General features: G+C 38.3%; 1 protein-coding gene across 4 annotated transcripts in view; it reads right to left on the bottom strand.

The window, feature by feature from the left end:
• LOC131036424 (uncharacterized) overlaps positions 1-12,428 on the bottom strand; it is a 270,316-nt gene that overhangs the window by 200,864 nt on the left and 57,024 nt on the right. For all 4 annotated transcript variants that reach the window (XR_009104097.1, XM_057968310.1, XM_057968309.1 and 1 more), the window contains one exon: positions 2,762-2,821. Coding sequence is in view for 3 of the 4 variants with exons in the window: in XM_057968310.1 (XP_057824293.1) it covers positions 2,762-2,821 (60 nt within the window). In the remaining variant the exon portion in view is untranslated. The remainder of the gene's footprint in view (positions 1-2,761; positions 2,822-12,428) is intronic.

A 12,428-nucleotide genomic window follows, 5' to 3' on the forward strand; every position in this document is an offset into this window, starting at 1 on the left:
ATATTATGGAACTAAAGCAGTAATAATTTGGAGGTATCTAAGTGAGTGTCTCCATCTTTTCCTTGTTGGGCGCAATCTTTCTAGGCAATTACACAGTCCTTAGTCTCCACCCAAACATCAAGTTGCACCTCCATTCAGCACCATAACAAATAATTTATGGAATGATGCCCATGACAATCTTGTAGGGTTACTTCTATAATGAATTAACAGCTATATGAGTTCAAATCTGACTCCTGCAAGCAATTACACTTCATCTATAACCTGATCCCAACACCTCTCAAATATTTTCTAAGTCATCCAATCACAAATAAGGGGGTTGGTACTTCAACAAGTTTTATGTTATATTCAACATATTATGATTCCTCCAACAATAGACAATTTCAACATAGCAGCTTCTAGAAATATATAAATCATCATGTTTGGGATTCCAAAATAATCATATTTCTTTTAATTATGCTTTTAGATGAGCTTCATAGTTGACCAAAATAGTGTTCTTTTGTCCAATTATTAGAAAATACCTAGTAAATCAAACTATACCAGGATGACATAAAAGAAAATGAGATAGTTTACCATAAGTACTTTTGGATATTTATTCTGAAAATCCTTCAACAATGGTACAACTGAATTCAGGTTTTTTTTTTTATTGTAACAGATCCTAGTCAATCAAGCAATTGTATCTTATTTTATTTTTAGGTCATTATCCACCTTGATTGCCGTGAATTGGAGTCAAGTGAGTTAATCTACCACTTTGGCACTGATGCAACTTTGTTTGCACTCACTATTAGTCAATTTGACTTGATCAATTTTATGATCAGTTTTAATGTATGTTGGTCAGCTAGCCGCCAACACCTTTCGCTTAATTTCCTCACTCGCCTTTCTACCTCAGTATGCTCTCACCTTGCCCACTCTAGGATTTGGGTGATCAAAAAGTGTTAGAATTTGAATTGATAGCTAAAATTTTATTGGGAATTGAGCTTACACCCCACAGGGATTATTACATATTCAACACACTAGTAATCTCTGAATGGAATTACTCAAATGAATTTGAGGATTTTCATTCTAAAATACTTTTTTCCAAAGGTTTTCTTACTAGGCAAAAGTTGAACAATGTTACAATCTTAATAAATTAATGTTTAATAAAAAACTGCAATATCTCCATCTATCCTCCACTTCTTTTAGACACTTTTTTCTCTTTTTCCTCCAGAACTCATTTTAAAAAGTATGTCGAAGAAACTTTTAAAATAACATTACTTTTAGACACCATTCCTAGCAACACTTTTTGTCCCACTTTTAGAAACAACTTTTGATAATAAATCATAGGTTGCCTTTCTTTAATATAGCTTAAAGCTACTTTTAGGACAACTTAAGTTGAACTATTAAATTATATCCCTTGCACTACCCCATTAGCCTATGGGCAATTAAATAATAGGCTAAGAATATCCTTCTGGCCTACACTTGGAAAGGGGACGTGACATTTAGAGCATAGTATTTTTTACTATAAGCATAGAGTTTTAGCTATTGTCTCATGCAAGCCCTTGGTGATTGTCATCTTGTTCACACCTATCCTTGTTATACTCCAAAAAAAATAATGTCTCGGACGGCTTGAAAAAGATGCAACTAATGATACAACAACAGAACATTGCCACATTCAGGTCACCTATGTACTCGAACTGCAACATTGTCATATTGCCTTTCTGAACTCCCTAAGTTGTCATTAACATCTTGCTATCCATCTGCATCAGCTTTCACAACCTATTTTTCACTCTATGGCAATAACATAAACTCTTTACAAGATAGCATTCGGATCATCAAATATAAATACTCTTAAGATCTCTTTAGTTATCAATTATCGTTTTGGATGGTGGTTGAAAGCATAATCCTGTCCCTTGCTGCTATATTAGTGCTTGTGCATTTCATTTATTTATAGGTTCTCAAAAATCAATTTCTAGGGTTTGGGTTATCACCACTGCATGCAAGAGTAAGGTTATAATTATATGTGCACATGCACACAGACTCCCACATGTTGTTTTTTCATTTTTTAACTGAACTTGTGCAGAATTATGCTATACTCATGCCTATCAGGATTAGATCCATGTTTTCACACTTGTTCCATTTGACAAATGAATGCACCTGGCAGATAAATGAAGCTTAGACACACTTGCCCACTCAAAATAATTTTTTGCTCAAAATCAATCAACTTGTTATAATAAAAGTAATTTGACTAGGAGACAACACAAACATTCCATAACCCTGCATTACTGACAAGATGCAATAGTATGTTAAAATTTGTCTGAGATCTTTTCTTCAAAATCAAATGCTTTGTACATTTTTTTTATGTTGGTTTACAGAAAAGGTAAGAATCGAGTGCCTTCTCCAAAATGAATTCATCACCTATCTAGGTTTTATAGAAGAGGTGAGATACATGTCAATAAAATCTTCACAACCCACTTAGGGAAAATGACAAGACAATCCATTAAGCCATATATTTTGGAACGAAAAGGCATATTGATAACTATGGTTCTGACACTCCCCTATATTATTATAAACCATCATTATGCCAAAAGAGAGATTACCTCTATATTGATGACTGTAAATGAAATGAAGTGGTCCATTGTTTTTAGTTACAAGACAGGAAAAACGTATTCAAACAGCTTAGTGTTTTATTCATTATCCCAAACAATGACAATACCATTAGACGATAAATACAAATTCAAGAAATGAACATAGAAAATTGCAAATAATTCATAACATTGAAACTTACCAAGATAAATCTTTTTACTCCAGCACTTTTTGATGCATTTATAAGATTAATAGGTCCATCCTATATAACAAAGCATGTCGTTATCCAGTCAGAATAATATGTTTGGATCATAAATTGTATGAGCCAAGATCTATGTGTAGGAATTTTATCTAATAAATGAATAAACTACAAAAGTTTCATATGAAAAGCAACTTTTAGAAGAAATATATACAAACTAAGCTATCATTTTTTTAGTAAAACAGGACAAAGCTCAACAAGAGAGTGTATATTACAAACCTTTCTCACTTTGCTGCATTAAGATGCTAATCATACATATTTTTATGTGAAATATAGATCCAAACATTCAACTCATGTTATGAGAAAATTAGAACTGGAATCAAATAACATATGTAAGGCACACCAGTCAATTGAGCCATGGCCCAGTAGTCAGTCGGCTGTTGTTAAACCTGCCAAGATTCCATTCTGGCAGAAAATTGGATTTGGCATGTGTAAAAGTGGTGAGAAAAAGTAAAAATCCTAGACAAGCTTTGGTGAAATAGTTACCCTCAAATCCTAACATTTAAAAAAAAGAAAGAGAAATCATTTGTTCCTTAATTAGGTTGTTATAATAGAAGTTAACCAACAACAACAAAAAGGGAAAATAAAAACAAGGCCCATGCAAAATGTTTCAAAAAGTTTTAACTTTTGAGAAAATGAACGGATGTTCTTGATAATATACATACAAAGCCTAAAGTTCCCAAGAACACAAGTCAATTACTGTTGAAAGAATGATTGCAATGAGTTTGATAGAAATTAATAGCACACACTTCAATGAGTTTAATAGACTTTGATCTTTGACATGTTGAGTTCATACTTCTTGTAGAAGGAACATCGACAAGCAAATGAATGAAATTTCTTCTACGGGTTCAAAACGTGCACATACTACATGGTTTTATGGTACACATCTCAGCTCTCCTCCCACTTCACAGCCACAAAGAAAGGTACAATGCTTCTATTGCCAAAAAAATTGGTCATGTGAAGAATGATTATATGAAAAGATAGTATGATCTATCCCAAACCATCAAAATGAAGCTAATGTGGTAGATACTACCTAGGAAAACCATGTAAAGTTTGCATTGGTGGCTTTTTCAAAGAGTGTTAAAAGCAGTTGTTGGTTCTTTGATTTAAATGCATCCGAACATTTCATGTGTTGAAAGGACTAATATGTCAGGCTTAATGCTGATGAGTTACAGGGATTTTGTTTCACTTGGACTCAATGATGGCATCACAATTTCAGTATCAAATGTTAGGTATGTTCCAATTTCGAACAAAAACTTACTCTCTATTACCTAGATTACATAAAATCCCAACATTCTAATTCAGTTTCAAGGGAAAGAGTCCCTTGATTGTGATGTAAAGCCAAGGTCAAGATAGAAACTAATATTGTAGCACCAATAATAGATGTACCTTCTAGTTCAAGGGGTGTTCCAGTGCATCAACCTTTGGGCGGTTATTCTCCACCTGCATATCAATAATGCAGAACTTAAGGAGTCTCCATTTTGACTAAGATTCAGAACATACAGAATTTGTCCTCGCAGCATTCACCTATTATGCCACAAGTGGTAACATGAAGGTGAGCCCAATGATGACTTCACCAAATCAAATGCATCACCTTGAAAGACAAGCAAACCAATTGATAACTCCAAAACAGAACATGCTCATTATGTTCTTTTTGCATATCTTTATCATATGCCTACTATCACAAAGGTTGTGCATGCCTACTACCCAGATGCTTCCAATTTAATCATTATGAGGGTATTAAAATATTAGTGTAAAATTGCAATAAAGTTTGTGTACACTTCTCTATAATAAATCATTATAGTTAGTTTGTTGTAACAGCTGATATTTTTAGATTATAACTACCTTCTACTTTTAGCATATGTTCAGTAATATAATGTGATGGTCTAAACCTAAGCAATCATGACATTTTCTCTCAAGCTCATTCCTCATTTTTTACCAGCATACAACGGGGCATATGTCTGGGTGAAAGACTGCTCCTAGTCAATGACGACTTTAAGAAACCCTCCCTAAAGCTATATATAAAATCTTGGTGAATCATTCCTTTTTGTGTAAAAAAATTTTTATATCGGTGAATCGTTCCTCTTTTTTGAAAAAAAAAATTAATTTTATTGCCGATTTTTTTCACACCACCAAAAATTTATAGAAAATTTTGGCAAATCTTGATTTGGTTCTTGATTGCGATTCGTAGACTCGGCACCATGTACTCTATCGGAACCACTGCCTCATGCCCATACATGAGTTGGAATAAGGTGTGCCCCATCATCACCTTATACATGGTGCGGTACGCCCACAGTACTGTCAGAGCCTCTCTTCCTAGTCTTCCTCCACACCACACGACTTATATACGATAGAGACCAAGACTTTGTTCATCGACTCCGCCAAACCATTGGCTAAAGGGTAGTACAGACTGGAGAGGTTGTGAAATATCTTAAACTCCGTCGTCATGGCTCAAATGACATGGTTCATAAAATGTACTCCCCGGTCACTTGTAATTTGAATGGGGATTTCAAAACATGTCATGATCTATCCGTAGATGAACCTTGCCAACTGATGGCAATATTGTCTGAAAGAGCTCTCACCTCCACCCATTTTGTGAGGTACTCCATTGCCACTACGATATACTTTCACCAATGCATGTGGCTCAACTTAAATGGTCCATCTCTCAAATAGCTCTTGAATCCGCGAAGGAAATAGAGGCATGAAGTCTACCTTTAGTGGCTTGCCAGCTCTTTGGCATGTATCGCACCCTCCTACCCACTCACAAGCATCCATATGCAACATTGACCACCACAGTCCCTCCAATAATACTTTACGTGCAGTGGCATCCGGTCCCATGTGGCCTCCTACCAACCTCTCATGTGACTCCTTCAACACTCCTAGGATCTCCTACATCACGCACCTTCATAGCACTTGATTAGACCCATCTTGTACATTATCCCATTGATGAGTTGGAAAATCTTACTTTTAAGGGCTAGTTTCCTTCTTTCACTCCACAGCATGTCCCTTGGGAAGGTGAAAGTGGACAAGTACCCCCTGATATTCTCATACTATGGCGGCAATGCAACTATTGGCAACAAGTGAGCATCGAGAAAGTCCTCATTCACCCCGTCAAGAGGCTCTCCTAACTTAATGTGCAACAATTAGTTAGTTATGACATGACTCTTCCCTAGCCGCACGATGATGGTAAATGTGATCTCCTACAATAGAAGAAATCACCTACTCACCCTCCCTTGGATGATGGGCTTTTTTACAAGATACATTAATGCCTAGTGGTCCATGTAGAACATGAAGGGTGTCGCCAATAGGTAGTGTCAAAACTTCTGCACAAAGCACACCATACCAAGTGCCTCCCTCTCCATCGTACTGTAATTCCTTATGGCCTTGGAGAGTAGGTGACTAGGAAAGAAAACAGGATGGTCCAATCCCTATAAACCTACTTGTGCCAATGTAGCCCCAATTGCGTAATTGGAGACCTCCACCTAATCCAAGCAATATTGGTGCACTCACGAGTCTTGCCTTCAATTCCTCGAATGCCTTGTTCTTCTCATCTCCCCATGTGAACAGTTGCCCTTTCCTTGTCAATATATCCAAAGGGTACGAGATCTAAGAAAAGTTCTTTATGAACCTTCGATAGTAACCAACATGACTGAGAAAGGATTTGACTCAAGTTATGTTCTTTGGGACCTCCATCTGGACGATGACCCCTACCTTATTAGGATTTGTCTTCAATCCCTCCTTATAAACTATATAGCCAAGCAACTTCCCCTGGGTTACAATGAATCTGCACTTCTTCGTATTCAACGCAAGTCATGCCCTTCGACACCTTTCCATGCATTTTTGAAGTGCAATGAGATGGTTCTCCTACTCATTGTATATTGACCAATCGTCTAGAAATGCCTTTAAATTCCCCACAGATATCTTGTCAAAGATATGTAGAATGATGTGCTAGAAGGTGGTGGGGGCGTTACATAAGCCAAACGGCATCCTATTGTACGCATACACTCCATCTTCCACCAAAAAGGTAGTCTTGAGCTTGTCTTCCTAAACAATGCTTATCTAATTGTACCTCGAGAAAATGTCCATGAAGGAGTGCATCACATGGCCTGCCACTTCCTCCAATATAGTGACGGTGAACAAAATAAGGAAGGGGTCCTTGATCATTACTGCATCAATACACTTGAAGTCCACACGGATCCTTATCTTGTTCGCTTCCTTCTTGAGGGATATGATGATTGGAGAGATCCACTCACTCATTTCCACCTTGAAGATTATAGCCGCTTCTAGCATCTTTTCAATTTCTTCATGTACCTTGGGAGCGTAGTTCTTGTTCATCCCATTGGGCCTCTTTTGTACGGGTTGTGCACCCGTTACGAGAGGGATTCTATGTACGCACAACTTCCGTAGTATCCCTTTAGATCCTTGTACGTCCATGCAAAGGTGTCCTTATACTCCATAAATATTTTGAACTCGGTCGCCTTTAGTACAGTGTTCCAATCGTCACCGACCAATATCATCTTTGGATTGTCTTCATTGTCGAGGTTTACCTTCTTCAAATTTGGCTCTTCGTACTTTATAATTTTTTCTCTTTCGAAATGATGTGTGAGCATGTTATCCACTCATGCCACTCCCTCCTTATACTCTTCATACTCAAGGGGGAGGTAGCACTCTCCATACCCTTATCAACTCCCTTGATCTCTATAATTTGCAGCATGTTAAACTCAGGGTTGAAGACTTTTTAGTCCTCCATCTGCCAATGAAACAACACATTCAGATAACTTGCCTCATCCTCTGAGCAGAGTTCCAATTCAAGTGCTCTGTCATTGGGTTCCATTGTTTTCCGTCCTTCGTCCATCCCAAAATCTCCACCCTCAAACCCTAAGTCGAAGGATGCCATTTCTTCGCTCATTGCCTGATTCCTCAAGTCAATGGCATACTTCTTAACTTCACACTCGATGGAGAGTGTGTTCCACTTCCAATTAGATTCGCCTTGGCAATGATCAACCAGCCCATTCTGAGGAGGGCATCATACGTCTTCTTTTCAACGGAATAACTACAAAATACAAGAAGAAATATTGTGTGCCAATTGTCACATTTTGTGCCATCAATGTCCCGAGTGGCTTGATGCTATGCTGGCCGACACCTACCAAATGGAAGGTTGGTGGCCACAATGTTGGCTTCCCAAGACATTTTCATGTTTCCTTTGGTAACACATTGACACCCAAGCCTCTGTCAACGATGGTGTTTGCCATCTTCCTTCCCATTATCTCCATCTCAACGAGCATCAGCTCATGAATAATGATGAACAGTAAATACCAAACAGATACTGAGAGGTGGGGGTGAATCAGTATGAACAAAAACTTTTTCAACAACTTAAACTGCAAAGACTGCACAAACTGGTAAACAGTATCACCTATCTAAAACAAAGACAATACCGGTAAAACACAGTATGGCTGTAACAGACATAAACCGGTAACATCTAGATCATCTCCAAACCTAATAACTCATAGCAACTTCACCCATATGCTTAAGCAAGTAACATCAGAAATACTTATGACCATTGGAACAGCTTGCATTACCGCTTAACAGAAAACACTAAAGCATCACATGAAAAAGAATCACACATAACAGTCATTTTTCACGTGGAAACCCAACTGGGAAAAACCACGGTGGGAATGAATACCCACAAGTTGTTCTTGAACTCTTCTGAAGTTCACTCTATTAGGAGCCTAGTCCGGTTAAAGACTTTACAATAGGTTCTGCTAGGAACCGATCTTGCTAGGGATCACTCAGTTAAGGAATGGCTAAATACCCGGTTAAAGGTTGAAACCCTGTTAAACGTTACCTTGTTAGAGAATTTAAAGAACTCAATGATTTTGAGTCACCATGTTGAAGGATTTACAAAAAGCCTGTTAAAGCTACCCGGTTAAGGGATTTTCCAACTGCTGAAATGGTTAGAAGTCAACAGGTAATGTACTGATCTGATAACAGCACTTAATGCCAAGGCAGATCCACTTTAGTTCCTTTACCTCTGCAATCACACTCTGTAGGTCTCTACTCACTTCTCTGGTCTGGCAAGAATCAAGTATCTCTTCACTTGGATACACACACAATCATTTGCCAACCACCTCAAATGGAAATCATCATCAACCTTATAGACAACAATTAGGTCGGTAGCATAAACCCTAAACCCTAAGCATTTAGGCTTACAATACAATCGGTCCAATCCTGACAGTTCAATCACATTACATAGAGTAAAACAATCTTGAATAGATCTCAAGACATTCTGCATCGTCCGTTCTTCACTGCTTCTGGAAGCTGATAACTCATCACGCGTTCTCCACCGTTTACTGAGATTTTGCACATTCCCAAGGTGGATAGAATCAATCTTCTTCATGCAAGATCCTCAAGGAGATTCTTCACACGCACAAGGCTGACGTGGCAACGCGATCTTATCTTCATTTCAATGCTAACTCATCACAGGATGTCGTTAGTTGAATCACACAGACTTGGAATGCATCAATCGGAAACCCTGAAGCTGAGACTACCAACCGGTAGTCATATCAAATGAAACCCCGATACAAACTTTGCACATACTGGTTCACATTCCAACATACTGCTTCACTTTCTGCATATACCGATTCATACCATCATACTGGTTCACACTTCAACATACCGCTTCACTTGAATCATCATACCGGTTCACTTGCCAGTTCGCTTACTTCAATATACCGGTTCACTTTAGCATATTGACATCAATGACAACATACAATGACAACTTATCATCAAACTCTACACATATCCAAACAATCTCCCCCTTTGGCATTGATGGCAATACACAAAGATATCTTTACATCTTCACATCTTCTCCCCAATTTCTTCCATATTATATGTCTTCAATACTACAGATATCTTCTCTGCTCCACATCTTCTCCCCCTTTGACAACAATGCCAAAGTGGAGGCATAAACATCCATGATCTACTATGCTGCTCCCCCTGAGGAGTAGCATCCTTCAACACATCAATCCTGAAAAGATTTGACAATGCAATACCTGACTGATGTGGAGCACATACCTTTAGTTCACCTCTTGAAGGGGCAGCACCCCTAATTCACCTCTTAAATAGGTAAATGTAGCCTTCGGTAGAGGCTTGGTGAATATATCTGCTAACTGCTCCTTACTGGAAACATGTTCCAATACAATCTCTTTGTTCTGAACTTTCTCCCTCAAGAAATGATACTTGAGCTCGAAGTGCTTGGTTCTAGCATGCAATACCGGATTCTTGGAAATATTAATTGCACTTGTGTTATCACAAAATATACTCACCGGTTCAGATACAGGGACTTTGAAACCACTTAATACATGCTTCATCCAAATTGTCTGAGTGCAGTTCATAAATGTTGTTACATATTATGCTTTTGTTGTGGACTGAGAGATACAACTCTACTTCTTGCTCATCCATGAGACTAGTCTACCACAAAGAAAGAATGCACCACCGGTTGTGCTCTTCCGGTCGTCCACATTACCAGCCCAATCGACATCGGTAAACACTTTGAGATTGAAATCATTACTGTATGGATACCACAATCCATAATCTATAGTTCCCTTCAAATATCTAAGAATCCGCTTGACTGCTACCAAGTGGGATTCTCTTGGACTTTTCTGAAAACGTGTAGCAATGCCCACTGCATGTGCAATGTCCGGTCTGCTGTGTACTACATAGTGCAACTTACCAATCATTGACCTGTAATCTTTCTCATTCACCAACACTGAGTCATCTTCTTTTGACAATTTACAACCGGTCATCATGCTTTCTTCCATGCCAAAGGTCTTCAACACCTCCTTGACATACTTGGACTGAGTGATAAAGATACCATCTTTCATTTGTTGAATTTGTAGTCCAATGAAGAACTTAATCTCACCAATTAGTGACATCTCGAATTCCTTCTTCATTTCATCTGCAAACGCATGACTCATCTTGTCATCTCCTCCAAAAATTGTCATCAAGAAACACTTCACAGATCAAAATCTGATCTCCTTCTGACTTCAGATAGATATTGCTATCTTCACTTGTTCTTTCAAATCCAATCTTCACAAGATGGGAGTGTAAACGTTCATACCATGCTCTAGGTGCTTGCTTCAATCCATACAAGGCTTTATGTAGCCTACACACCATATCACTGTCTTCTGATAGGGCAAACCCATCTGGTTGCTCTATATATACTTCCTCTTCAAGTATTCCATTCAGGAATGCAGATTTCACATCCATCTGATACACTTTGAATCCCTTGAAGGTTGCATATGCAAGTAGCATTCAAACTCCTTCCAATCTAGCTACTGAAGCAAAGGTTTCTCCATAGTCTTCTCCTTCTTCTTGAGCATATCCTTTACATGCCAATCTTGCTTTGTTTCTTACCATTGTGCCATCTTCATTCAGCTTGTTTCTGAAAACCTATTTGGTGCCAATAACATTTTTGTGCTCCGATCTGGGTACCAAAGATCATGTACCATTCTTTTCTATCTAGTCAAGTTCCTCTTCCATAGCCTTAATCCAATCTTCATCTTTGTGTGCCTCTTTAAATGTTTTGGGCTCAACTTCAGAAATCATGCAAGAGTTCTCTCTGACCTTTCTTCTTGTTAGTATTCTTGCATCCTTATCTCCTATGATCTGCTTTGGATCATGATGCAGCTTTACATACCTAGGAATGATCTTAACTAATTCTTGTTGCTTTTCCTCTTCATCTTCATCATCATCTACATCAGCACCTAGTGGTGTAGGAGCACTGTTACTAGTACTTGGTTGTTTTGTAACCGGTTCCCAAAAGGTTACACCCGGTTCATCTAATGCTCGCTCACTGTCGGTTTCCTCAGGTTTCTCAGAGGTTTCATCAACTCTAACATTGATACTTTCAACAATTCTCTGAGTCCTATTGTTAAAACACTTGAGAGCTTTGCTCTTGGTGGAATACCCTAGGAATATTCCCTCATCACATTTTGCATCAAACTTGCTCTGGTGTTCACTTCTCTTGATATAACACTTGCTACCAAACACTCTAAAGTAGCTTACCACTGGTGTCTTACCAGTCCAATACTCATAAGGAGTTTTATCCTTACCTTTCTTGATGACTACCCGGTTCATAGTGTAGACTGCAGTGCTCACCGCTTCTCTCCAAAAGGTGTGAGCAACCTTCCCTTGAATCAGCATCGTTCTGGCTGCTTCAACTACAGTCCGGTTATTCCTTTCTGCTAGACCATTCTGTTGTGGAGTCTAGGGGGCAGACAGCTGCCTCTTGATGCCATTCTCTTCACAGTACTTATTGAATTCACCGGAAGTGAACTCACCTCCTTGGTCGGTTCTAAGGCATTTAATCCTCTTACCACTTTCCTTTTCAACTAGTGCTCTGAAGGCTTTAAACTTTCCAAAGGCTTCAGACTTATCTTTCAAGAATGTGACCCACATCATTCTTGAGCAATCATCAGTAAGAATCATAAAGTACCTATCTCCCTGAACACTCCTAGTTTTCATAGGACCACACAAATCAGTATGCACAAGATCAAGTAAATTATCTGCTGTAAAAGATTTACCTTTAAAGGTTGAGGAAGACATTTTC

The sequence above is a fragment of the Cryptomeria japonica genome, chromosome 1, assembly GCF_030272615.1.
Source record: "Cryptomeria japonica chromosome 1, Sugi_1.0, whole genome shotgun sequence".
Taxonomy (NCBI): Eukaryota; Viridiplantae; Streptophyta; class Pinopsida; order Cupressales; family Cupressaceae; genus Cryptomeria; species Cryptomeria japonica.